Source organism: Tinamus guttatus, unplaced genomic scaffold (genome assembly GCF_059628265.1).
Source record: "Tinamus guttatus ecotype Peru unplaced genomic scaffold, ASM5962826v1 Tinamus_guttatus_pri_ptg000051l, whole genome shotgun sequence".
Lineage (NCBI taxonomy): Eukaryota > Metazoa > Chordata > Aves > Tinamiformes > Tinamidae > Tinamus > Tinamus guttatus.
The window spans coordinates 92,429-120,072 of NW_028288585.1; the positions used below are offsets into that span (position 1 = coordinate 92,429).

Consider the following 27,644-nt stretch of genomic DNA (forward strand, 5'->3'; position numbering starts at 1 on the left):
GGAAATGAGTTCTGCACCTCCCACAAAAACCAAGTTACTTTACAAGAAGGAGGATTCAGCTTTGCATCATGTAAACAATATCATCAACAACAAAAACCGCAAGCAAAACAAGATACACTGAGATCTGCATATACAAAAAGCTAATGGTGCTTAGGATCTAGAGCAAAATTTGCTTTCTGCAATGTCTGAATATAGCTTTTCTTTCTGCTCTGGAACCTGATCTCTCTACTCAGATGCCAGACGGGTTATGATTAATCATCACCTACTAGTAAAAGTAATTGGCAGGATACCTTCAGGAAATTCTTGGGATACATGACACTTTGATTTTTGCAGATGTTGTTGTCACTCCAGCCAAGGGGCCTTCGCATTTTCAAATATCTAACACGCTCTGGATGGAAACTGTATTAACTGTCATTGCAGGCAAAAGGAGACTTAGGGGGTTCACTTTTTTGGAATTTGTTTTCAAGAAGCAAAACAATGTGCTATTTTTAGAAAAAAAAATAGTAGTTTTGTGCACCAAGATAATTGCAGAGATAAATACAGATGAGTGTGAAAATTGAATTTTATTACTGTCAGACACTATCAAGGTGGGGCTGCAAGGTTGTGGAATACAGAGAAAAGAAACAGTTAGACAAAAATGTGGATTACTTTCTGAAATGACTAAAAAAAATACGCTTTTTACTACTACCAATCTATATAATTTTTTCCCTTCTAACAGCGGAAAATGACTATGTTAGTCACTGATTTCAGTTCTAACGAGTCCACCTAAAGTGATCTTTTCATAGGAATTGGACTATCTTACTCACCAATTAAGCAATACAAAAGTGAAAAGATCAAGAGATGAATTCTCTTGAACCCTTCTTTCCTTCCTTAATCTTCATTTGCAATGTATAAAAATCATCTGAGTAAGAAAAGGATCTTAACGCAAAGTGGAAGTGACTTTCTGCAAATATATATATCTTCTCTTATTTTTACATAACCAAAGTGGGTCTATTTAAAAAAAAGTAGTTCATCAACATGTAGAGCTATCTTGTCTGACAAAGATAAAATAGAAGAGAGAAAAAATATTTAAGATAAAATAAAATATCAAATAGACATATGAAGAAATATATAATATTATTTATGGTGTAGACAATCTACATAAAATATTATGAAATGTAATAATAGAATGTGAAATGTGCTATGTTTGAGTTACTTTCTATGCCATGACAAATAAGTGCCACGTCAAATCACAAGCATATCACAAGAGAGCAGTGCAATGGCTTTGAAATTGCAAACACTGTGAGGATTAGTTACGACGCTGTGTCCTGATACTGAGATTCCACATCCGGATTGCTTGGAATACTGCCTGGATGCCAGTGCCACCAGGGCAAGGAGGGCTCTGCCAAGCCTCAGCCCACAGCACCCAAGAAGTGAGCCCGTTCCCAAAAGGAGGCGAGTACTTATCAATGCACAACCACATAGTAACGTGATTTCCCATCCACAGCTGGCTCACGCTATTGCCTGTCCTCTAAATCCTAAAATAAAATGTCCCAGATGCCCCACACTCTCTGGATGGCTCAGCCCTCCAATCTCCAAGGCTCTTCAATGCACACATCCAGCTCTGATTCCTTCTTTCCGCATTTCCTTGGAAGTTCCTATCTCCAATTCATTTCAGACCTTGGGGCATGGGCTTATATATGCAACTAACCAAAACCATTGAACAAAGCATGCCTGTGGGAGCATAAAATCTGTCACCTAAAAACGAATACACGCACACACCTCTCCTGAACATTTATTTGTAAGCTGATTCAATGTTTAGAGAGTCACTATATGGTATTTCTTCACCCGGTCCTTATGAAAGACCAAACTGCTGAAAATTTCATGCCTCAACCACAAAAGAAGAGCTGTACAGTTTAGAAACAAATCTTTTACAAATCTTTTACCACAAAAGAAGAGCTGTACTATTACCCCATGCTTCCTTAAATGAAAATACTCCTATCAGACCCAAGTGAATCCCAGTATTTGTAGGTACTTAGTCTGCCGTCAGTACCCTTCAAGTAAAGCTCTTTACCTAAAAAATTTAATATTTTTTCCCAAAACAAAACAAATTTGGAAACAACTTAAAAGGCCTTTTTACTAAAGTTAACCAAATACAGATTTGTACTCTCTACATCAAAGAATTCTGGAGACAACAAAAAAGAATTCTGGAGACAGCAAAATGAGGAATATTTTGAAAAAATCAACATGTGAAATTGTTTAGGTGTGTTATCTGATATTCCCTTATAAAATTTCAGAATGAGGAAGACTTTTTTGTCATTTTTAAATCCAGGTTCTTATAAAAGGAATAATTTAATCCCTGAGTATGGATCAGTAATGTTACTCATCAGTATTTCCATGGACTAGAAGTATATGGGCGCTTTCTGTGTACAAGGAGTACAATACCAAACGACGATACTGTATCAAAATAATGTTATTTACCTTTTACTTTACATAGGTAAAATATTTCTCAATTGCCTGAATTTTAAATTGTAGTTATGGTCACCATTTCTGATTTAGTTCAGATAGATAATAATAATGACATTGCCAGAGACATCCCACCTTTGTTTGTACTGTTTGCTGTTGTGGTTCACAGGCCTTTTCTTCCTGTGCACTGAGTAGGACCTTGGCAAACATCTTTACGTTCTTAACAGCTATCTCGATAAATCTTAAAAAACTGAAGACCTTCTAAGATTAAGGTCAATTACAAGCCTTTCATGGATTTATACTTTATTAGCTCTTTCCAATAATTGATCTTTAACATTACTAGGAAAAAAAAATTGTTTATTCTGTAAGGCTATTTTTGACCTTAAGGCAGCTGAAAAACAAATCACAAGTAAAACAAGCAGATCCTTCTCAAAAATGTTCATTTTCACTATTTAATAAATATTTTATGCTACGTAAAATAAGCACTAGGAAACTAGTGTTTGCTAGTTGCTTCACTATAACTGATTTTTTTTTCTAGGTGATACTAGACCTGTGTGAAAAAGTGGCTGATGTTGTAGAGAAATAAATAACTCACAATAGCTGGAGGGAAAGACAGCAGGTTTGGTTCTTTCTCATACACATCTGATAAACACAGATACTCACCAGATCATGCTTTAAAAAATATAAAGTTACTAGCAAGGGAAAACAAAATAATGACGGGCATGGCAAGACTTGTGTGTTGGGAAAGGACTCAATAATTCAGGAGTGGTTAGTCAGAAGACAAATATGAGATGGCATGATAGAGATATGCAAACTAGTGAAAGATAAGAAGGCCCGTTGGATGCCTCCTCTTTTCCCTTCCTTGTAAAAGATGAGATCAAAAGACAATTTAAATCTGATAAAAAGAAATACAGCGTGCAATTACCTTGTAAAACTCATTGCCACAGGATGTAAGAGGGTAACTAGAGAAAATTAAAGACAAGACTGGATGTTTCTTCCTGAATTGTCGGAATTAGACTTTTCATGGGCTCCAGACCCCCATGTAAGTCAGTCAGTGATTATCCAATGTATGAACAAAAAAGTTGCATAATTGAACTACAGGTTTTAATAAGCTCCTTGGAGGTACCTGGCAGTAAGCAGGGTACAGAGGGATGCCCAAGGGGGCTCCTATGTTGCCCACTCCAGCAGGCAACATAGCAGTGCCGGGGTGCAAACAGAGAAAACTGGGGACAGGGTGGAAGTGCACAGGCAAAATGAGGATGGGAAGAGATGAATGACAGGAAGGAAACTACACACTGACGATGCTGAAAAGGGTAAAAGCAGTCGCAGAGGGAGAAGAAAAGCCTTCCATGATCTGCAAATCCCTCCCAAACCCTATGGGAGGCCATCCCAAATTCAGGCCTTAAACACAGCCAGTGCGAAGGTCAGATCTCCACTTCTGAGGGTTGTCGGAACCATCTTAAAGGTAAAAAATGTCATGTTTCTTTAGGAGGGGACTACAGCTTTTCAGACTCTCTTGATTAAGTGCTGGGAGCGCAAAGGAAAGGGAGGAAGTTATAATACAGCTAATATACAGAATTTGCTATCTAAAAATACGCCAACATTTCTATGTAGTTATATTAAACTTGAGATATATGTAACAATGTTGTTACATTGTAAAATCCTTCCTAATTATTACATTTAATGCAGCATATGTAAAAATGAGGAACAAAAACTCTTTTATTTCTTACACACAAGTTTTTTTTCCTAGTGTAACAGTTTGAGGGTAACCACTTGGGACATGATCATAAAAACAGAGATTGCCTGTAATGCCCTCTGGACTGCATAGGATCTGGATCAGATTCTGCAGATCAGGCTTTCAGACCCTTAAGCAATGCTGGTGGAAACATGCAGTTCTCTGCAGTGGACATAAAAGAACAGAAATGTCAGTGAAAACTGAATTTCTTCAAGCCTTATGATCAGTTATTATCTGGTTGCAAGGCCAGATGAAGAGACATAGCAATCAGTTTGACTGTACTGAGTACACCAATGAGCAAAGCTTATATTTTAACCTGTCAGCACTGCCAGTTAACAAATTAAGGATGAACAGATAGCATCTTCTTGGTTGTTATCTAGATAAAGCTACATTTGAAGAAAACAAAATTATACCCATAGCAAATGAAAATGTCTATTTTGCTAAAGCACAAAACATCCGGCCAAAATGGAGCAATTATTGATGAACCTGTCTGTACCAAGGAGCCTTATCCTGGAGGACTTGTTCACACGCAAATGACCTGAATAAAAATAAACTAGTCTTCTGTAAAGATAGCAATAAAGTCACAACATAAAACAAGCATAACTATAGTAATGCTAGTTAAACTGACAGCAGCAAATAGATGGAAAGCCATACAGCAGCTATAAGGCAGTAGCATGTTGTGGGCTATCATATGTTGTAGGATGAACATAAAAAGAACAAAGAGATCTGGGAACAAGGATCAGTAAAAATGTAATTATTACAGAAAGAATTATTACAGAAAGTGTGAATGAGGCAGTTGCACACCATATAATACCTACTGTGATCACTCTCGCTAAATTTCTCCCTTTCCTCTAATACTTTCAAGACATTCTAGAAAGATCCTACAATATACACCAAGCAGGTAACTCACTTAGACCTCTTCAAATTTCATTAGTGTTCGTGGAGGTGTGGCTGGGACACACAAGATAAAAGATGATTTTATCACCTAAAACCTGCCAGTGTAGGTAATTATATCGTAGATGATAGTGAGATCTGGAACTGAGCATTGTATGATGCACAAAACCAAGGCATTAACACTGAGATTTATGTGAATATTCTGCAACAGCACCCCTAAGGAAAGTAAGTATAGGCATGCTAGCAAAATAGAAGACACAATAAAATTGATTTTTTAAATAAAGTGAAACCACAAGCTAGTGATATCAGAATCTCCTGAGAGATTGTATATACGCTGAGGACAGAGTAACAGTCTGTTGTGAAGTCCAAAATAACAAATATCTAACATAAGATGCTGATATGGACCTATACGAAAATGTTTTTAAATGACTCAGATTTCTGCCTGGAGAGCATAATTCAGTACTACACTGAAGGAAAATTTGCACAGCCACTGCAGTAGCAATTCTTTTCAAACCAAGCTAAGGAAAAGAGCCAACAATTATTTGAAATAGGAGTTACAAGAACATCACACAACCAATGCCTTTGTCAGCAGTCTGATATTGGAAAAGAAGTCAAGAAAACACAGTATTTCCTTGCATGTCACTTGGGTTCTGAAATGTTATTCTCTTGCATTATTAAATATATATTCACATTTGGATGCAAAGAATGCTAAAACTTGATAAACAAACCAGTTATTGTACTGGTTTTAGGACACCATTACGCTCAGGTAGGTAGATATGTATATTTGTCACAATCCTGTCTACGTCCTCACCTTCCACACTAGTGCTATATATTAACAGTTACTTAATTTTGAAATAGAGCTTTCATACATACCTGTGATTATTATGAGCGTCTACGCTATCTACAGATATAATGAGAATTCAGATTAGTAGAGCAAGATCTGAGCATCTCAAATTAAAAACAAAGAAATGTGGTGAAAAAAGGTACTATTTATTTGAGCATTTTTGTGTACTGGGCACCTCCAGTAGAAACAAGGTTAGAGCCAGACTCTAAAAATTTAATGTATCAAGTGTAAAACCAGAAAATGTTATATGCTTCTTGGTCTGTCTGCTGCTTACTTGATTCTTACTGCACCCTTCCATGTCATTGAAGTGATGTGGCTCATAAACACCAATGAAAATTCAACAATCAATGTATTCTGGAATGCATAGAGCTCAGCCTGGGGCTGGATGAGCTAGTTGAGAGCTTGTGGGTAAGGGTTAAAGGGCAGGCTAACGTGGGAGACACTGTGGTGGGTGTCTGCTACAGGCCACCTGACTAGGACGAGGAAGTTGATGAGGCCTTCTATAGGCAGCTGGATGTTGCCTCATGGTCACAGGCCCTGGTTCTCATGGGGGACTTCAACTACCCTGACATCAACTGGAAAGACAACACAGCCAGGCACAAGCAGTCCTGGAGGTTCCTGCAGTGCATTGATGATAACTTTTTGACACAGGTTGTGGAGGAGCCAATGAGGAAAGGTGGGCTACTGGACCCACAAATAGAGAACAAATAGAGAGGGACTTGTAGGAGATGTGAAGGTGGGGGTTAGCCTCGGCTCCAGTGACCATGAGTTGGTGGAGTTCAGGATCCAACGTGGAGGAGGCAGGGCTGTAAGTAGCCTTGCAACGATGGACTTCAGGAGGGCCAACGTTGGCCTCTTCAGAGACCTCCTCGGAAGAATCCCATGGGCTAGAGCTCTAGAAGGAAGGGGGGCCCAAGAGAGCTGGTTAGTTTTCAAGCGGCACTTCCTCCACGCGAGCAACAGTGCATCCCTGTGGGTAAGAAGTCAGGCAGAGGGGGCAGGAGACCTGCGTGGATGAGCAAGGAGCTTGTGGCAATGCTCAAGCAGATGAAGGCGGTATACAGAATGTGGAAAAAAGGACAAGCCTCCTGGGAGAAATACAGGAACGTAGTCAGGGAATGCAGAGATGCGACAAGGAAAGCTAAGGCGCGTCTGGAACGCAATCTGGCAAGGGATGCTAAAAATAACAAGAAAAACTTCTTCAAATATACTAACAGCAAAAGGAAGATCAGGGAAACATGGGTCCGCTGGTGAATGAGATGGGTACCCTGGTTACGAATAACACAGAAAAAGCGGAGTTGCTGAATGCCTTCTTTGCTTCAGTGTTTACCAAGGGCAGCCCTTTAGAGTCCCAGGCCCTAGGGACAAGAGAAGAAGCCTGGAGAGAGGAAGACTCGCCCTGGGTAGAGGAAGATTGGGTCAGAGAACACCTAAGGAAACTTGATACCCACAAATCCATGGGCCCTGATGGGATGCACCCCAGAGTGCTGTGTGAGCTGGTGGATGTCATAGCTAAGCCGCTCTCCATCATCTTTGAAAGATCCTGGAGAACGGGGGAGGTGCTGGAGGACTGGAAGAAGGCCAATGTCACGCCAGTCTTCAAAAAAGGCAAGAAGGAGGACCCAGGCAACTACAGGCCAGTGAGTCTCACTTCCGTCCCCAGAAAAGTGATGGAACGGCTCATACTGGCTGTTGTCTCCAGGCACATGGAGGACAAGAAGGTGCTCAGGAGTAGTCAGCATGGATTCACCAAGGGGAAATCTTGCTTGACTGCTTGCTTGACCTGATAGCCTTCTATGATGGAATCACCAGCTGGATGGATGAGGGGAGAGCGGTGGATGTCATCTATCTCGACTTCACCAAGGCTTTTGACACCGTCCCTCACAACATCCTCCAGGGCAAGCTCCGGAAGTGTGGGATAGATGAGTGCACAGTGAGGTGGATTAGGAACTGGCTGGATGGCAGAGCTCAGAGGGTGGTGATCAGTGGCGTGGATTTTAGTTGGAGGCCTGTAGCTAGCGGTGTCCCCCAGGGGTCAGTCCTTGGTCCAGTCTTGTTCAATTTATTCATCGATGACCTGGATGAAGGGATGGAGTGCTGCCTCAGCAGGTTTGCTGATGATACCAAACTGGGAGGAGTAGCCGATACCCCAGAGGGCTGCGCTGCCATCCAAAGGGACCTGGACAGACTGCATAACTGGGCAGTGAGAAATCTTATGAAATTCAACAAAGACAAGTGCAAGGTCCTGCACTTAGGGAGGAGTAACCCCAGACACCAGTACAGGCTGGGGACCAGCCTTCTGGAGAGCAGCTCTGCAGAGAGGGACCTGGGTGTCATGGTGGATGACAAGTTGACCATGAGGCAGCAGTGTGCCCTCGTGGCCAAGAAGGCCAATGGGATTCTGGGGTGCATTAAGAAGAACGTCTCCAGCAGGTGGAGGGAGGTGATCCTGCCCCTCTACTCAGCCCTGGGGAGGCCACATCTGGAGTATTGTGTCCAGTTCTGGGCCCCACAGTATAAGAGGGATGTGGAGCTGCTGGAGAGAGTCCAGTGCAGGGCTACAAGGATGATCAGGGGCCTGGAACATCTGCCCTATGAGGAGAGACTGAGGGAGCTGGGCCTGTTCAGCCTGGAGAAGAGAAGGCTGAGAGGGGACCTGATCAGTGTATATAAGTACCTCAAGGGAGGCAGCAAGGAGGATGGTGCTGGCCTCTTTCCAGTAGTGGCCACCGACAGAACTAGAGGTAATGGCCACAAACTGAAGCACCAAAAGTTCCACAGGAATTAAAGGAAAAATTTCTTAACAGTGAGGGTGACAGAGCACTGGAACAGGCTGCCCGGAGAGGTTGTGGAGTCTCCTTCTCTGGAGATCTTCAAAACCCGCTTGGATGCAGTCCTGTGGCACGTGCTTTAGGTGACCCTGCATGTGCAGGGGTTGGATTAGATGACCTCTAGAGGTCCCTTCCAACCTTAAGCATTCTATGATTCATTCTATGATTTTCTGAGATTCAAACATTAGAGATCATCAATCATTTGAAAGACTCTGTAATTCATTTACTGAATATGAGTGAGCATGGACAGAGTAGCTCATTATTTCTGAATTATTAGACTGTGACATTTGACTTCAGAAGACTTTCTCATCAAAGCTGAATTCAGTGCAGAATTGCTAACAATTTTAATGCATGTACTAAGCTTTATCAGTATGATCCAGGATGGGCATAACTACATAATGTTTGGGAAGATAATCTTCAATAGTTTCCTGCTTAGTCTTCAAAGAAGGTAATTCTAATATCACAAAAAATATCTTTATAGCAAAATGTCACTGGCTTTTAACAGATTTTCAGTCATAAATGGCCATCATTTTCTGATTCATTTCTGTCCTTCTGTCCTGTGCTTTAAGCCATTTCACCCATTCTGATGTGGATCTCTTCTAATATGCACTACTGGAATTGTCTGTTTACTTGCTGATAATTCATTGAATGAACAGAATTAGAATTTCTCACATAGCACATGAGTCCCATTAACACCAGGTAACGGGGTAAATCGACATCTCTCTCTGGATCAGTTAAGAATTATTTATTGATGTTGGATAGTTTCAGTGGGATTGAATGATGGTAATTTCATGTTCCAAATCACAGAGCATGAATTTAGAGCAAGAATTTAACCAGACTTTATCCAGAAACTGGATTAATAGCTGATCTGTACGTTTTGGGAAAAGAGTGCTTCTAATTCTGACAAAAAAGAAAAAAAATCCTTCTTGAATTTAAAATACCTTTCTTCAGAAGACGGGCATTGATATTTTGTTGTGAATGCTTTTTAATCAATCAATACTTTTCTATGAAAAAAATCATTTCATCAGAAACTCTTCGCTAGCTTTACTGACATCCCCAATCACCAGAGATCTCAGCAGATATACATTACATGGATGGAAAAAATCTCGAACCCGTCAACCAAAACCTCAACCCCCAGTGCTCATGAAATGAAACAGGAGAACTTCTCTACAACTCCTTCCTAGCAAGAAAACAGAAAACATTAGGCACATGTTAGTCAGGTTTCCCCATTCATGGTCGGTGCTCCTCTAGTGAAAATAATGACAATAGTGACAATAGTGTAAGAAAAAAATGCCAATTAACAGATGGAGATTACTGAATTCTCTAGCCTAAAACAGAAAAACAAACAAACAACAATCAAACAACTCAGCGTGAACTGGATCACATCAAACCTGCAAATTTCTGCTGGGTAACAGACAGGCAACCTCTGGACCAGAAGTCTGACGCCTTTACTCACAGCAAGTAGTATCTTACTCAATAGTGAGTGTACCTGACAGCAAAAGTAAGTCTGAAAGAATGAGGTCCATAGAAAATATCCAAATTACATTTCCTACATGCTCTTAAAAACTGTACTACCAGGACAGTCAAATATGACATACCACTAAATATTAGTTTTAAAAACTGTATAGTTTGGGACCAGTTTAATTTAAAGAGCATTTATTTTCCTTAGTTATGGCTGCTGAAATTATCTATAGAAGTTTCACTTTCCAGTCTTGGAAGGGCAAATCTTTTCCTTTTGGTAGATAATTCTATGGGTGATAATTGGAATATTTATGGAATACGTGTATGGCTAAAAAATGAGTTTAACTAAGGCTGACAGGAGAATGCTGCTAAAAGAGCACCCCGAAAAGGAATTTCTTCCTGCTTGGTACCTGGTTTTGCTGGCAATTATTATGCTGGCAATATTATGAGATGTGATGTGAGAAGTGTCTCTTTGGTCAAGAAACTTAATTTCAGACCAGCACTGGATTATTTAGAGTTCAAATTATACTGAAAAGGAGCTGTTTATATTGTTTATCATAGACAACAGGTTTGCTATCTAGTTATATTTAAACTAAAGAATGTATTTAAATACTAAGGGAATGGACACATATCACTGCATAAATATATTGAATTAAAACATATTAAAGGTTCAGCTGAGCTTGTAGCACACTAGATGTGGATTCATTTGTGAAACTTTGACAGAAGTACTCTATGATAGTTCATTACTACTCTAATTATGAAAAATAGATCCAGTAATATGCAACAGATGCTGCTATTGCTTAACACTCTGAAACAGTTTGCCAGCCATGAAGTTCAAGAGCCTGATTGCAGATAATGGACTTAAGCTTCCTGTTAGGAATTTGCTCATTTTGCAGCCTCAGCAGAACTTGAACTTGTGAAATTTCCATCACACTGTAGCTTGACAAGAGGTAAAATAGCAGCTAGAAGGAAACTACTAACAGACTAACTGAAACCACAAAAGATTTCATTGGACTGGACCACCAATAAGTCTAGCTGTCCTGGAAAAAGTGTTGCATTGCTAGAGGTGGGCTCAAATTTAAGGTCAAATCTCCCCCAAATGGGACTTTCAAAACTCAGAATTGAGTCTAGAATTTACATACCACTTAGGCACCAGAACTGTGTGCTCAAGACCATCCTGCCAGATGTATGCACTAGAGAACTCTGCCTACAGTTAAGAGACCAGGAATTGGAAAGGAAACTAAGTGACTATGAAAGATGGGCAAATACAATGTAAAACAAGGAAAAACTTCTATCCCTCTTAAATCACGTGTAATAAAGACAGGAGTTGCTGAGAAACACAGAGCTTGCTAAACAAATGCTAAGTAAACTAAAGGAGACAATCAAGACTATTTATTGGATACACACAGGAATGCAGGCTTCTCACAAACCGTGAAAAATAAAGAACGTACTTGCTATATTTAACTTATTAAAGTGAATTTGAAGGATAAAGAATAATAGAAAAAAATGTTTGACTGGAAAGATGACTCTGTTGACTTCCCATGCTGTGGGAAGGCCTTTCTTAGTGGTTTGTGCATTCTGGATAAAAAATAACGAGATATGACACATTACTGAAGCACAATTAGAAATGTAGTTCACTGGACTTGATAAATCAGCAAAAACATGAGGGAAAGTCAGAGCTGAGCCAGGTTTCTCATTGCTGCTTGCTAGCAGATGTACCAGGGAGCCATTGCTAAAGTCCTGCCTGCAAGGATTACCCTCAGAAAGGGCATTTAAGAGCTTTTTAAAAAGGGCTATACAAAATATTAACTGATCAGCTGATAACTTCAGCTACGTGAGTGAGATATTTCGAGGGAACTGGGTCACAAAAGGCCACAGCGAAGAGGAAAGTTGGTAACAGGAGCAGGGAAACTGTCCAAAACAAATTTACTGAATTAACTCCCTTTTCCCTAAAATGTCAAGAGAGGCATAAGGGTGTGGTAATCTAAAAAATAGAAAATGTACCTTTCACAGCTCGAACACCTAAACATATGTCCACCCAGAATTATGACAAATTACAGTAATATTAAACTTTAACTATTCTTAAAATGCTTTTCAGTATCCACAGAAGGACCACAGGGGAAAACCTTATCCATAAAACAAATAAATGAATATTCACTCCCATATTTCACACAGAATACTTAAAAACAATAACCCTGTACTTTCCACTGAAAACAGAAACATAAGCCTGGACAGGTCTATCTAATACTTTCACCTAGGAAAGGAAAATGGCTGGATCAACTTGGATATCTAAATAGCATATTCTTAAGCTTATTGTTGTTATAACTAATGCTCAGTCCTTTAAAATATCAATTTTCCTCCCAAAAGTAGAGATAGTTTCACAGTATATTTCTATTAGGTGTTGTTTATAATGGAATAAATATGCACTATGATAAGGTGTGGTCTGGAATGTGTAAGCTGGTAGTGAAAGGAACATGCTGAAAGAATTACTTTGTTATCCACCTCCTTTGCTTTTGCTTCATGATCTCTCTCCCTTCTGACATTATTTTTTTTCCTCCAAATAATTTGCAGTCTGTTCCTTCTCTGATTCCCTTGTCCTTTTATTTTTTTTGCCCCATAAATGTGGCTTTACTCTGCTCTGCAAATTCTCATTCATCCCTCCTGCCCCTCCAGCTGCTCTCTGATCTTCGAGGGTCCCCTGGCTTCCTCCCTGTTCAACCTCTGGGCACTGTTCAGTCCGTGATGCTCTGAGCACACGCTCACCGCTCCAGCCGGCCTCTGCAGCTCACCTGAAGACCAGACCTCCTGCATGGGCTGGCCTCTGGTTCAAGCAAACACCTCTGCCTGCCCCGAGGGTGAATTGCCATCCTGCTCTTCACCATTTCCAAAGCTGCTGCCTTCATGAAGGAAGACACAGCTGCGCCACACTGGTTTTGCATTTCTGATGCACAGTTTGTTATTTATTACTCCTAACTATTTTTTACCTCATGCCACTCTGTGGAAGCCCATGTAACATACTAGGATTTCATTGATGCTAGGTGCTGTACAGAGTCAGACATGCTCCTGTGGCTTTTAAAGCTGCAGGACTTTTCATGGCTCAGTTTCATAATACTGAAACCTCCCAAACTGAATGCACATGACAGCAGCCAGGAAGTTTATTTTCTTCAGGTCACATGTGACAGTAGTAGAACCATTGCCAATACAGAAAGGATAATGGACTCATCATTTCTATATCCCTGGATAGGGGTGGAATTACGGGAAGGGATGCCATGCTTTCTTTCTGATCAGCAGAAAGACGTTCCCTTTTATCCTAGGGATCTTCAGCAAGCATGGCTCCTCCTAAAGGACAAGGCTCCTCCATGAGCACCTGTGTTCTGGGACCGCAAAGGGAGTCTTGATGACTGCATTATAACAGATCAACATTGCTTTACAGTGCTAACACTCAGTTGATATGCCTGGGATTTATGGAAAATTAGGATCTTACAGAGGTAAATATATCTTTAAGTACATCAGTATCCCTGGGAGGTTATGTTGACATGTTCTATGCCTTACATATGGGCTTCTACATTAACAGAGAAAATGAGGGAAGGCAAGAAACTCTGGATCCTCATCTAACAAAATACCAATCAAGGTTTAATACTGCAGTACTATTCCCGTTTTCACAGACATAAACAAGGATACAAAACTGACAGATAGTCCTGTTAGATATCTTTCCTTACCTAGTAGCACAGAGTTGCTTGTTGAACTAATTTGTCAGGGTGGTGACACTGTAGGTACACTAATGTAAGCACAAAGCTTTGGCCTTGAATAATGCTTTTCTGCTAGGTTATTAATGGAAAAAAGTAAAGGCTCTCTGAATGTGACCTGTGAGGTAATCCTCAAATTTGTTATTTCTAGCTCTCAGGCCATTCCCCTGTGTGACTTGTGTTTGACCACAAAAATAATCAGGGAACAGATCTGCTGCAGATATATAGGCAAATTTAATTAATAGTAAACAGAATAAGTCTTTTAAAATATTATTGTTTCACTGCAATAATAAGTAGAATGAACAAGTGAACAGATGAACAAATAAACAATTAAAAATACACAAAAATAGAAGACTGAAACCGGCCACGTGATTTTAAGGAGACCTCAGCACTGAGTTCACTGTGTCCCCCCACAAGCTGCCTTTTCATCCATCTGGACAAGCGCAGATCCCTCAGCCTCTCCTCACCAGCAAGTGCTCCAGCCCTGACCACCTTACTGGCTCTCCCCCAAACTCACACCAGTTGGTTGGTGTCCTGCCTGTGCTGGGGGACCTGACATGGGCTGCAGTAGCCCAGGCATGGTTCGCTGCAGATGAGAAGGGGATAATGAGATCCTGCAGCCAACTGGCTGGTTAGCAGAGCCCAGGGAGCTGCTGGCCTGCTTTGCTGTGAGGGCACGCTCTCCGAGAACTGCAAAATCTGGTGCCAGACAGATACTGAGCCTACGTAGGAAAAGTTGCAAGATAACTTGCTAGAGGCGGGATCCCTAAAAGATCAAATCTGGAGAGACACTGAGCATCTGAAACTTCTTTCAGAGATGCTACAGTCCAGAAATAGACAAAAAAAAAAAAAGCCCAATCGGTAAAACAAAAGAGACATGGAGTAATGGCGAGAAATGCCATTAATATTGAGAAACTCGAGCTGGTGGGTTTGTTTCCACAAGATGCACTAGGGGCTTCATAGCGTCCTGCAGAGCAAAACTCCCCAGGAAGGAGTCCACAAGCAAAGCCCTGTTAGTTCCTCCTGCAACTGAAGGCAGAGTTGCAAGGCGGGCAGTGGAGAGAAGACGCTTTTAAGGCTAGAGATGGCCCACGTAAACACAGGAGCAACCGGGAGAGCAGACGGACTGCAGAACAAGGAGGAAAAACCATAACTGACTCAAGCAAACCCCCAACGCTCCCTGGGGCCTGTGCCAGGAAATCTGCCTGACCTCTTGCACAAATAGAGGAGGGCAGCTATGGGCTGCTAGAAAGGAAAGGGGAAAAATCTACGTCAGTCGCCCTGCGATAATATGCAGAGTTTTGAACAAGAAAGAGCCTCCATTCATTTTTTTTTGCTGGGAATTAACACCTAAGACTGAAGTAAATCACTGTCAGAAAACTTGCCAGCTGAACGTAGACAGGAAATGGAGGAGAAATGAAAGCCGAACTGAACAAACTGTTAGTGTTTCCACACAAAAGCATTTCAGGAGGGCAGCAAAACAGTCTGGCGTTTCAAATGTTTCTAAGAAATTCAAATGCTTAAATATGTTTCCAGTAAGTTATGAATGCTCAATATAGGTTAATTTTATTAAATTAACAGTCTAGTCCTTATGATTATGTATTGAAATAAAAAATCCCAAACTGACTACTGGAAAGCTTCACATGCACTGCAAAATCTTGAAATAATCGCAAGTTTGATTAAGTAGGGTAGCCCTGTTTGCTGACACGAGGAAAAGCGAATGTCTGAACTTCTAGTTTTCCCTTGACGTTGCCTAGTAAAGCCTGGGAAGATTTTATATTATATTATATTATATTATATTATATTATATTATATTCCTGAAAATAGGTGCCAATCCTGACACTTGCTCCTCTCCTGCAGTGCCCACATCGCTTTGGCGGGGTGGTGCTGTCTGTGGGGCAGACAGCCTGTGCCCCCTTGCCACCTGCCCGTGTACTTCCTGCTATGGCCCCTTCTCCAAAACAGGAATCCTCAGAGACAAGGAGAGGATTTACCAGGGAAGGAGGCTGAAAGCACAAACATATTAGCACCACCCAGCACATCAGCCTGCTTCGTGCCCAGGCATTGCACGCTTCTCAGATCAGGGCTGTGTTCCCCTTCACGAGGTTACTGCCAGTCCCTGTGCACACAGAGGCCTTTGGGTATTGCTGTTATGAGCATGAGGCTCTCTTGTGCTACTTGCTCTACAGATGCTTGTGGAAATGGATCTCCTGACCCAACTCTTCCATAATTTAGCTTAAGACACAAGCAGATGAAATTAAAGGCTGGAGAGAGGAAGTAGGTTAAGTCAAAAGGCAGAAAGCTGAGATCCTGAAGTTCCACAGATGTCCCCTACGAAGCATTTGCCCCAAATCATTAGAAAAATAATTATTAATTTGGTTAGCCTTCCTCGATCTCTGACATTACTGGAAAATTGATTTCTTATTAATTATTTTTAAAAATAGGGATTTGAGCGGCTGTGGACTTATTTATCCATTCTCAGAGGCAATGTCTAAAGAAAGGAATAGGAGGAAGAGACTCCTGAAACAGCTGTAGGAACAATATGTTATCTGCTGTTCCGGAGTCACTGGCAGAGCTGCTACCTGGACTCTCATGCAGAGACAAGAGCAAGAAGTGAAGTTGTTAGAGGACAGCACAATATGTACCTCTAGGTAGGTTTTCAAATTTCATGAAGTGTGCACACATCTTATCTGTGACCACAGAAGGTTAAGTAAGGAGGACATGCAAGGTATACACATACATATGTGTTATGTAAATACACTTACAAGTTGTCAAATACTCATGGCCACTGAATGCCCCCATGATTCTCAAGGAGATGGTGATTTCCAAAGACATCAGCTCTGGATATTTTTCCAATACACGTCAGGTGTATGACCTGCTTCTAAAAATGCCCTTTGGAGAATATAAGGATAATGAACTGACTGGTATTAAGGGCCTTTTTTTTTTTTATCTAGAGAAGCCTTGGGCAGATGACAGTTGACAAAGGACTATTCTGGATTCACACCGGGGTAGCTGTGAACTGAATCTCCTCCCCCTTTTTAAAATGTATTCGGAAGCAAAATGGACATGGAGTGGGAGATTTTATTTTTACTTTATAATAAACTACAGCTGGGACACTCACCTATCACACAGAATGGTTTCCTTGCAAAGCGTAGCCTTCCTTGCCATCCTCGGTATCGACAACAGCATCCAGCAGACCAGATACGAATAATAAATTCCAAACCAAAGACAACAATCATGACAAACTCCTAGAAAGGCAAATAAGAAAAATTCCTGTTACAGATAGCCAACATCCAAGCACCAAGAAGCATTTGATAACTGTGTGCCTAGCAGCCTATGCTGAACCACCATTCTCCAGTACGGTCGCGTGTCCTGGTAAAAGCAGTTCCCACAGCTTCCCGATGAAGGGCCCGAGTTAGCAATATTAAATACCTGCTGAAATGAGCTACTTAATGGGAAAGACCAGACGGCTGAATACTATACAAGCAATATTAAAGCAAAATACTCAGTGACTTTGGGGACAACAGATCAGACCACAGGTGGTTTAGAGAGCTATCGAGAAGTTACAAATCTACAGCTGCAAAGTTAATTTTTATTCTAAAGGCTGAGTGTTTTTTATAGATATATTTGCATTTTACTCCACAGTAACAATGTATAAGTAAAATGATTGTGACAAAGCAGAAACAGCAGTTAGGAAATAACTTATTTCCCAAAATAGGTTGAGGTGCGTGCAATAGTTGCTATATTCAATTGTATGTTAATTGTTTCTAAGACAAATGAATGTTCGAACTAGCTTCAACATTCCCTGAACAACTGTACAAAGGAAAGACATCTTTTTCACCTTTTCTTACTTTCACACTGGAACCTTTTTTGAGACTGTTCGTTTCAAAACTGTCAATCTGTATTTATGGCATTTTTATTGGAGTAAATTCTGTTTTCAGTACAATGGTGAAGTCAGCTGAATTGCAGCAACAGAGTTTGGAGAAAAATTCAGCTTCCCCATATCTTAAGGAAATCATAATCCCTATAATATGTCATGAAATAGCACACACATCCTGGTATGGAGCTATAAACTTAATTTAGATATTCTGGAATGCCTTCGTAATGTTAAAGATTTTGGAATGCTAAAACAAAAACTTGTGTGTTAACTAAAAGAAGGAGAAAAGTATTTGAATGAGCTTATTAAGCAACTTATCAAAAAGAAGAGGATGAAAGTTGTATTTTATTTGGCAGCTGAATGCATTTCCATGTCCAGGAGAAAGCTGTTCCTTGTCAGCCAAATAATTTGTTATTCCTACAGGATAGAGACTAGTGTGGTGCCGGTAAGAAAGCATTGCTCATAAATAGAGAAGTATTTGCAATTTGTTCCCAATAAATAATTTGCATGCTTCTAGTCTGTAAGAGACTATAAATCTGGAAGTCAATAAATATGACTAATAAATAAGTAAATATGACATATGTCAACTCAGGCATTAATTTACCTCAACTGAAGGTATTATTAATATTGTGTCATGTAATGATGCCTTACTAGCTTATGATTAATGGCTGTACACTGAAACACTGTGAATTTAATTTGTTTTTCCTTTAACAGAGCAATTTGAAAACACAGCATTCTGTCCTAAAACATGTCAGCTTGTTATAACTACATCATACTGACAGTGTTTTTAGAAACCTCTTCGTATCTTCATTTCCAATTTTGTAAATTCTATACTGAATTCATAAATCACAAAAGCAAGGTGTGATCCCATTGCTACAACTCACCTAAATAAAAGGTCGACTGCAATTTTTTGTTGGAAAAAGAACACCTGGAAAAATGACTGTGATTATTTAAGTTTTTTTTCATTCATTCTTCTTCAGCAAACTTGGACTTAATTCCACGGACATAGTTGTAATGCAATTTTAGAACAGATTATGTGCAAAATAGAAAATGCTCTGCATATAGTACCAATAATTCTTACTAGCAGGCTACCACATGAGACATTTCCTTGTAGGAAATTCTCTGTATGTCAAGAATAAAAGGAACAAGAAGCCAACCAAAAAAAAAAAAAGAAAAAAAAAAGAAAAGAACGAATGAGCATTCCCATCATTTACCCACAACTTTTAGAGCGTGAATTGCTACATCTGTTTTACACATGGTTAGGTGATGTCTCTGAAATTACGGGGGGTTCTTGGCAGGCACCCAGGCCATTTGATACCTGATTCTCTCAAAGAAATTATCTCTTTGGGGCAAAGGTATGAGAGATGGGAGAGGATGACGATGAAATACAAGACATTTTCTTGTTACCAGTGAAACCTTTTCCATGTTAAAACCTCTTCACGTTTCATTTGACTCCAAGTTACTAGTTTCCCCAAAAACGTACAGCCTGTACAGATGCATAAGGGCCACCTCCTGCACGGTAATTGCCCTGAAATTGTCCCCGATGCCTTTCGTCCCCTCTGGCTCATCCCTGCAGGAGCACGTCCTCCACCGCATTGCAGAGCCCCAGGGCCACCTCCGATGGAGAGCGGGCCAGAGCGTAAAGTATTTAATGATTATGGGAGGACCATTTTACAGCCTCACTCGAGTTATATTAATGCCACGAAATTGCTGACACAAGTTGAAAGGTGTTAATTTTTTGGTAGTTTAATGTTCTGGTTCCTATTAGTGCTATGCGGTTTGGTATTCATTAGCTACACTGCCATTAGTGAGTGCTTTCTTCTACTCTGGCTCAGTAATACAAAGATGAAAAAGCCAGGGTATGCCCAAAAGCCTGAATTTGAAAACCTCTTGCAGTATATGGCCAGGCAGAAATTCTCCCCCTGACTTGCCCAACATGCATATACATGTACTCCAATGAAAATTCATGGAGATATGCATTCTGAGGGAGAAAAAGAGCAAAATTATATTTTCTCTTTTCTTGAGGGGTAGGAGGGAAGACTATAAGATTTTTCTAGGAGAAACAATATGAAATATCTTTGCTCATTCTTTGAGAAAAGTAGTTACTATTCCTAGCATCTTTTTTTGAACTATTCGTGCATAAATATGCATGAAAAATATGCATAGTGATAGGCTCTTAAAAGAAACTGAAATTTCTACTAATTAAGTAAAATTTAAGAATAACCATTGTACACTTACTACAGTTATGCTAGTCACTTACTACAGTAGGTGAGCTCAGGTACGTTAAATATGGCTATGGGCACTGAAATGCTACAAAAAGTTGCATGGTCCCTACCTTGATTTAAAAAAAAAATCCACACAAGATTTTTTTTCTGCATATGTCAAATTTCTCAAGATCCTTAAAAAAAGGATAAGATATAATAACAAGAAATCCATTGAACAAGATGGAGATGGGATTTCACACTTATTTTTGCATTTTCTGAAATAGTGATGTTTCAAGATGATCTTTTTTATCCTGGCCACCTGGACTTTCTACAAAGAACAACGAATTTTAAAGCAGACGAAGGCCACAGAATTCAGCTGTTTTTGATACTTCACTATAGGATTTCTGTGAATTACTGGTAATGATTAAAATAATCGATAGTTCACCTGATTCTGACTGTGCTGATACCACTACCAATTTGAACTTAGCTTTCTTGGTGTCAAAGGTGTTTCGTCTGTCTAAAACATGACTTTCAAGTTATTCTAATGGTGTTAAAATTATGATTCTGAAATAAATTCTGACTTCTCATGCTGGTTGGATGCTTTGTTTGAGCTGGTCAGATGCTTACTTGGAATATTCTTTTCCCAGAAATTGTGCATCCTTTGAAACAGAAATTTCCCTTAGATATATATGTACCAGCTTCATTCTGGTATTTTGGATGGGTCCGGGTTGAAGCCAGACAAACACATCGAATCCTCCCCCACTGTGAAATAAGTCATGTTATAGTAATCAGTGTATTTAGTCACGAAGTAACATCAAATCTCTCTCAAGGTTAGTTGAGCCCAGGGAATTAGATTATTTTTTCCTATGGCAGCTGCAGAGTCACAAGTTCCTAGCCACATTTTCTTGGTTTTCCATGGAGAAAATTTGAAAGGGATCATCCCAAAGATCAGGATTAAAAAAAAAAAAAAAGATTAATTTGGAATGGCTTATTACAAAAGTAAACAGAAATCCAAACCTTTAAATACCTTGTTTTTAGATCCTTAGCAAGTGAACCAGAAAAGGAAAACAACTGAAAATACATGCAAGAGAATAAATTATTAGACTTCTTCATAGGATTTTTAGGCATGCTGCAGAAGTGATGTGTTCCAAGTATCTTTGTCCTACATTTAATTAGACGGAACCACATAAATGTTTGATTATTCATGAGGTATAGAATGACAACATCTACATCAGAATGGGAAAATCCGCCACTGTTGACACATCCACCCTCCTTTAAAAATTCATCAGGGCATGTTGAACTAATAATAAGCACGTTTAGATTTACTGGAAGCGTAACCCCTCCCTTCCCATGAATGTCACCAGGCACAGTAGGGATGCCCTGGCCTTTGCCACTTCTTCCTTCTTCCTCTCTCCTGTCAGCCCCTTCCAGGCAGAGCTGCATCTGGCTCTGCACCCCAATTGACCCATGGTCACCACAATCTGTAACATACGGGGGGATTTAAGCTCACAGATAGCTGATATGATGCATCTGTTGTTGCTTCAAAACGGGAAGGTCTTTTCTCCTTCCTAATGCTCTATCCATGCAGCCTGATCTCACCCTGAAACATTTGTGCTCTCGTGGCCAAGGCGGCCAATGGGATCCTGGCCGAATCAGCAGGAGCATTGCCAGGAGGTCGACGGAGGGGATCCTGCCCCTCTACTCAGCTCTGGTGAGGCCACACCTGGAGTATTGTGTGCAGTTCTGGGCTCCCCAGTACAAGAAGGGCATCGAGCTTCTAGAGAGGGTCCAGTGGAGAGCCACGAAGATGATTGAGGGACTGGAGCATTCGTCATATGAGGAAAAACTAAGCGAGCTGGGTCTGTTTAGTCTGGAGAAGACCGAGAGGGGATCTGATCAACACGTTCAAGTACCTGAGGGGGGATTGTAGGGAGGATGGGGCCAAGCTCTTCTCCATGGTGGCCGCTTACAGGACAAGGGGGAATGGCTGTTAAGTTGAAACACAAGTTCCACCTCCATATGAGGAAGAACTTCTTTGCTGTGAGGGTGACAGAGCCCTGGAACAGGCTGCCCAGAGAGGCTGTGGAGTCTCCTTCTCTGGAGATCTTCAAAACCTGCCTGGATGCCACCCTGTGCCACGTGCTCTGGGTGTCCCTGCTGGACCAGAGGGGTTGGACTAGATGATCTCTAGAGGTCCCTTCCAACCTCAGCCATTCTGTGATTCTGCACTCACAGCTCCTGCTAGCACCGGGAGCTATGCATGCATGAGTTAAGCAAGCTGAAACCCATGGGTTTAAAGATTCAGTTGCTTTTGACATAAAGAAAGCAGATGCCAGTGCATTCCTCAGCTCTTTCTACATCAGCATGTGCCTTGGTTGCTCTGCCACTGGAGCAGCTCAGGGTTATATAAATGGCAAGAAAGGAAAATGAGAGATCATCCAGATCAAAGTTTGTATCAGGAAAAGGTCCTGGAGGACTCTGATGAACAAAGCTGATAGTTAATTAAATAAAACACTTTCTGCAATCCAGCTGCTGTGAGCACTTTTTAATTCTTGCCTATCTAATTAGGTTAAAATCACAAGTTGTTGAAATTGTCTACATTAGCATGCTTCTCAGGTAGTTTTCAATGATAAGGTTTTCCTCAGGCATAACACTACAACAGCTAAAAACTGTACTTATCATGTCATATTCCTCATTAATCAATATAATTGCTTATTAAAACATAAAATAACTCATGGATAATTTGCTGCATTTCTCCTGCTAAAATCAGGTTTTCTGGTCCTTGGCCATCATTTTATGGAATTAGTGCTATGTTAGTGATAGGAAAAAGATCAGAAACTGAGCACTCTTTACTATCCTTCACCTGGTTAATACATAATGCCTATATTAGCCTAGGGCTGTGCATAAGAAACCTGCCTTCAAGCAAATAGCTCTGCTGTTATTTTATTTGTATGTCTTGTAGGGAAAATATATTGTTATTTTCTCTGAAGATGAGTAAAGTAGGACAACAAGCTTCACACTGATGTAAGGAGCTGCCTGTCTTGTGCTCACAGAAGAACTGGGTGTATACATGACATTTTCAGGAGCCCAGTAAATGGCCTAGAACACATCAAGTGAGCCCTCTGAAATAAGCTTTAATAAATCCACAAATGCTTCCATACTGAAGCCAGCATCTGTAGCTGCACTGCAGACACTCATCTGGTGTAAATCAGCATAGATTCACTAAAGAGAACAATAGGAGAAATAGAAGGAACAATGTTATTTGATATCAGCTCAGGAACTGTTACCTCTTCCTAAAAACTCATAAACAGGAGTGTCTATTGCTTCCACATCAGTTAAAAAGAGGGAGAATAAACATTTTTTCATCTGTTAATTTATGGATGACTCATTTAAGAATGTCAGCGTGTTAACATGATTAATAGCTGATATAATTAAGTACTAACAATTTTTTATTCAGAGTAAAAGAAAACAAGAGTGTTTTCTCATTCAATTAAAACAAGAACATAACACCTCAGCTTCTATAGCCTTCTCTCAAGCAAATACTCTGTTGATTCCAAACGACTGAGCACCAGAGTTGGCTCTACACTTTGAACAGGTTTCATGGGGATGCACATTAACTAAGGGGAAGTGTAACACTACTCCGCCTTGGAGAAACCTGAGGAGGGGTGAGCTTTAAATAGTCGTAGGACAGAAGCTCATGAAAGACTAGGGACACTTCTGTTTGTTACACCACTGCCAGGTTCCAGATTAAAATCAGCAGACAGTAATAATTGCATACTTTGCTCTTCAAAATAACAGTATAATTCATACATACTTGCAAAATTCTCGCTCTAACATTAGAAGCTAAGATTTTTGAAGAAAGCAGCTAACGAGTGCTACTATGCAGGCATTTACACGCTTTAAGAACTAATGCTTTAATTCTTTCCAACTACAGCTTAACAGTGGGAGAGGCAGTCATAAATCTGAAAATATAACCTAGAACAGACCCTATTAGTGGTATATAAATCACAACCAGAGATTTCAGTTCAGCTCCCAGAGCAATATCCAATAAGCATGAAATGAAATTTATGCACATTTTTGTCATTTATCAGTTTCATGATGAATGTGATAGTTTTACAGCACTTGCTTTTTAAAATTATGAGTACGCTAATAGAGGATTGTTGAGAGATCAATTTTGTGCCTTTTAATCTAATACAGAGCTACAAGTGTATTGATATAATATTAAAAATCCCAATGACATGTTTGGTTTGAATGAGTCACACATGTTATATGGCACTTCTGCTATCCATTCTCCCTTAGCTTTTTGTGTTCATTACTTGAAATGGCTCTTATCAGTCATGCATCTTCATTCACTTACTGAAAGAAAGTCCAGAATTTTTTTAGCACGTAACAACAGTTTTGAACCAGGCAGTAAAGATGCAGCAGAATTAGGCAGCTGCCTAACTGTTTAATTATGTTTTCCATCGTCTCTTATAAACACAAGTATTTACCATATAAGAATAAATACCTGATCCCTAGCACTGCCACTGAACTTTCCTTCCTCAGCGGTCATGAAGGAGGACAGAAACCCTCTGGCCTCCACAGATGAAGTCACAACACGCGAGCGTCCCCGCCACACATAGCTCCCATGGCCTGGCAGGTGGGGACCTGTGATGCCAAAGGCACAAAGGCCACGTAACCACCTGGGTCAGCCATTGAAAGCTCGTCCCTGCCTGCGTGCCCTTAGCCTAACCACAGCACTCGCCAACGGGAGGCATCTTAAGGCAGGAAGCCAAGATGTGGCTCAGTCCAAGCCATGGCTTTTGTAGGGACAAACCAGTCATCACTCAGCACTCTCTCAAATTGCAAAAATGGCAATGAGAAGTGCTGATTTCTCCGCCCATTTCTTCTATCCTGCTCTTCACATACTGCATCATCCTTAAATATGGTTCTTTCCAGCTCATCCCACTTAACTGCACTGCTCTGCTCCAGATCATTTGCTAACATAGCAAGGAGAGAGAGAATTCCTGAAATAGGATGAAATCACTAAAAACATACTCTACAATAACTTTCTTCTTTCCAAACACATCTTTGTATCTTGCTTTGTCTGTTCACATTTTCTTTTTCTCTAGTGAGGTATCAGCCACGAATGGTCTCATTTTGGTTTTAAAATGTTATGTATATTGAAAACAAAGAAGCGCTGCACAGTTGTATTCCAGCCCTTGCATTTCCTTTGCAATTTGTTCAGGCATTTTTTCTGCTCTAGTCAAATTTCTGATGTCACATGTTATGGGCAGATGATCAAGCACATGTTTCTGTTGCAACATGATTCCCAAATCTTCCTCCTGAAATGCTTGTGAAGAACTTGATATCTTTTGCTATGTCTGAAAGAAATGCAGGATGGGTGCCGGAACCAGTGCAGGCTTTGAATCCTTTTTTGATATGGCAACTATACTAATTTTGTATCTATGCCAGGAGTTTAGGCTAATTGTTGTAGCTGAACACATGCAGGTGAATTAATCAGTAACATTCAACATCATGTAAAGAGGAGGGGGACAAGATACATACATATTTTAATTCTTTGTTAGCATGTTTAGAGTTGTTTTATTCTACAGACTTCAAACCTATTTTCCTCCAGGTCTGTTCCTCCCCTGATGTTTTGTTTCACGTTTCATGTGTTCTGAAAATGATACTTTCTTTCTTCATGTTTTAAGTTAATTCTCATCGCAGTTTCCCAGTTTGCAAAGCTCTTAACAGGAAATGAGAAATAGTAAAATGTTTCCAGTACCAAACACATTCAGAAAGCAATTTCAAGAAAGAACTATCTGCCAGTTGGTAAATTTTGACAAATTGGACTTAGAATATACTTTAACCAATTTGTCAAAATTTTGCTTAGGTATCTATTTTTTTAAGAAATTCTCTCAGCAAACATTTCTGTTACTTGTTCAATCACAGAATCACAGAACCACAGAGTGGTTGAGGTTGAAAGGGACCTCTAGAGATCTGTCCACTTATGACATTTTTATTCAGTTTCTTGGATTCAGTGAAAAGCTTAACATGTCTCCTCTTTTCATTCTAACAACTACACTGTGAAATCCAGTCAAACAAGTCTTGTGTTTCATCTGCACTTGAAACTCTCTGGAATTTTCTTTTTATAATGCCAATAGGCATTTGTGCCCTTCGTCCTTACAGATATTTCTGATATTTGTTTCTGATATTTTGTTACTTCTTTACTTGACTTTTTAACTGAGTCTTGTGAATTGACCTCTGACTCAAGTGATATGTCTCTACACGCTTTGTCATATCTGCTTCTGCAAAGTGACTGAGTGGATTATAGTTTCTCTAAGTTACTTGGATGGTGGGCATTTTCTGGGCTTCCAGACAGCTTTTGTATCACCAATGTTTTGCCTTTCAGCATTCTTTTCCTTTTGCAATTTAATATCTTGCAGACTTTTCCCTTGCATATTATTTATAACCATGTACTTTGGATTTCCTCTAGAGACACATTCTGCATTTCCATTTGGCATATCAATATTGCCTTTACAAGGGTCAGGTCTGAATTTCTGATAAAAAGTTTGATATCTATCCTTTTTTACTATTGTAATCTAAATTGTTTGTTGGCTGCTCTAGTAAGGTAGTCCTTGTTTTCTCTGTTACAAGTTTGGATCTTTATCAGACTTTGTCATAAAGCCAGTATACTAGCGTAAGTCATTATAAATCTACATCTACGGAAAATGTTACACTTATGATTTGGAAGCAATTATTTCCCATGCTACTTTGTTATCACTTGAACTGACAAGAAACGAAGGGAGACATGTCATGGAAGAACAGTTGTGTGAGAAATGTTGCTCATTTGTCCTTAAAGAAGGTCAAGGACAGCTGGCTTGCTTCTTTAACACAGTGTTGATTAGTCTAAAAGGAGACATGTTCTTCCCTCCTCAAAGAATTATCTCTGTACTAATCTGGATCCTCACATCGTGTCACAACCATCTGCTCCTCCCCATTTTCCACTCTTAACCTCCAAATCTTCAAGTCATGAGTATCTTCCTAGACAAAACGGCCTCTTGAATGGCTAAAAGGCTCTTGTCTGAGTAAGGCAGAGACTCCTCTGCCTCTTAGGAATATGTTCTTTGCCTCTGAAAAAACACCACTCCTTCCTGTGCTGAGAGAAAGGAATCAGGACGTGATCCTTAACAGAACTAATATCCCCTCTGCAGACTTTCTGCACAGCAATAAAATGTCACAGACAAGATAAGCTAAGTGAGATCTCTTACAAAGAACTAGATAACAAACACAACAAAATATAATGTGCCTGTTAAAAAAAGGCTTTTTACTACAACTTAGCAATTTTAAAGTATAGCAGATCATGAGTTGTGCTATGCTAGTACATACACCATTGCTTGTGGTTTTCCTGTTTTCATCTATCTTTTTTTTTTTCATTCTACAGTATCATCCTTTTCTGTATAAATAAATACTCTGTTCATTCAGACAGAATAGGAAAAAATTTCATGGATGGTATTTCATCCAGAAGTCAATGAATTGTGACAACTCCAGGGATCTTAGCATTACACAATGAATGGAGATTTCCCGCTGAAGGATAACTCGCTGGTAGCTCTGTCAGAGCTGGC

At 40.0% G+C, this 27,644-nt stretch overlaps 1 protein-coding gene across 1 annotated transcript in view; it reads right to left on the reverse strand.

Annotated features, from left to right (window-relative positions):
• The window catches only part of KCNQ5 (potassium voltage-gated channel subfamily Q member 5), a 292,043-nt gene that overhangs the window by 50,556 nt on the left and 213,843 nt on the right, over nucleotides 1-27,644 (reverse strand). The window contains exon 3 of the mRNA XM_088539909.1: nucleotides 17,078-17,204. Coding sequence (XP_088396035.1) covers nucleotides 17,078-17,204 — 127 coding nt within the window. The remainder of the gene's footprint in view (nucleotides 1-17,077; nucleotides 17,205-27,644) is intronic.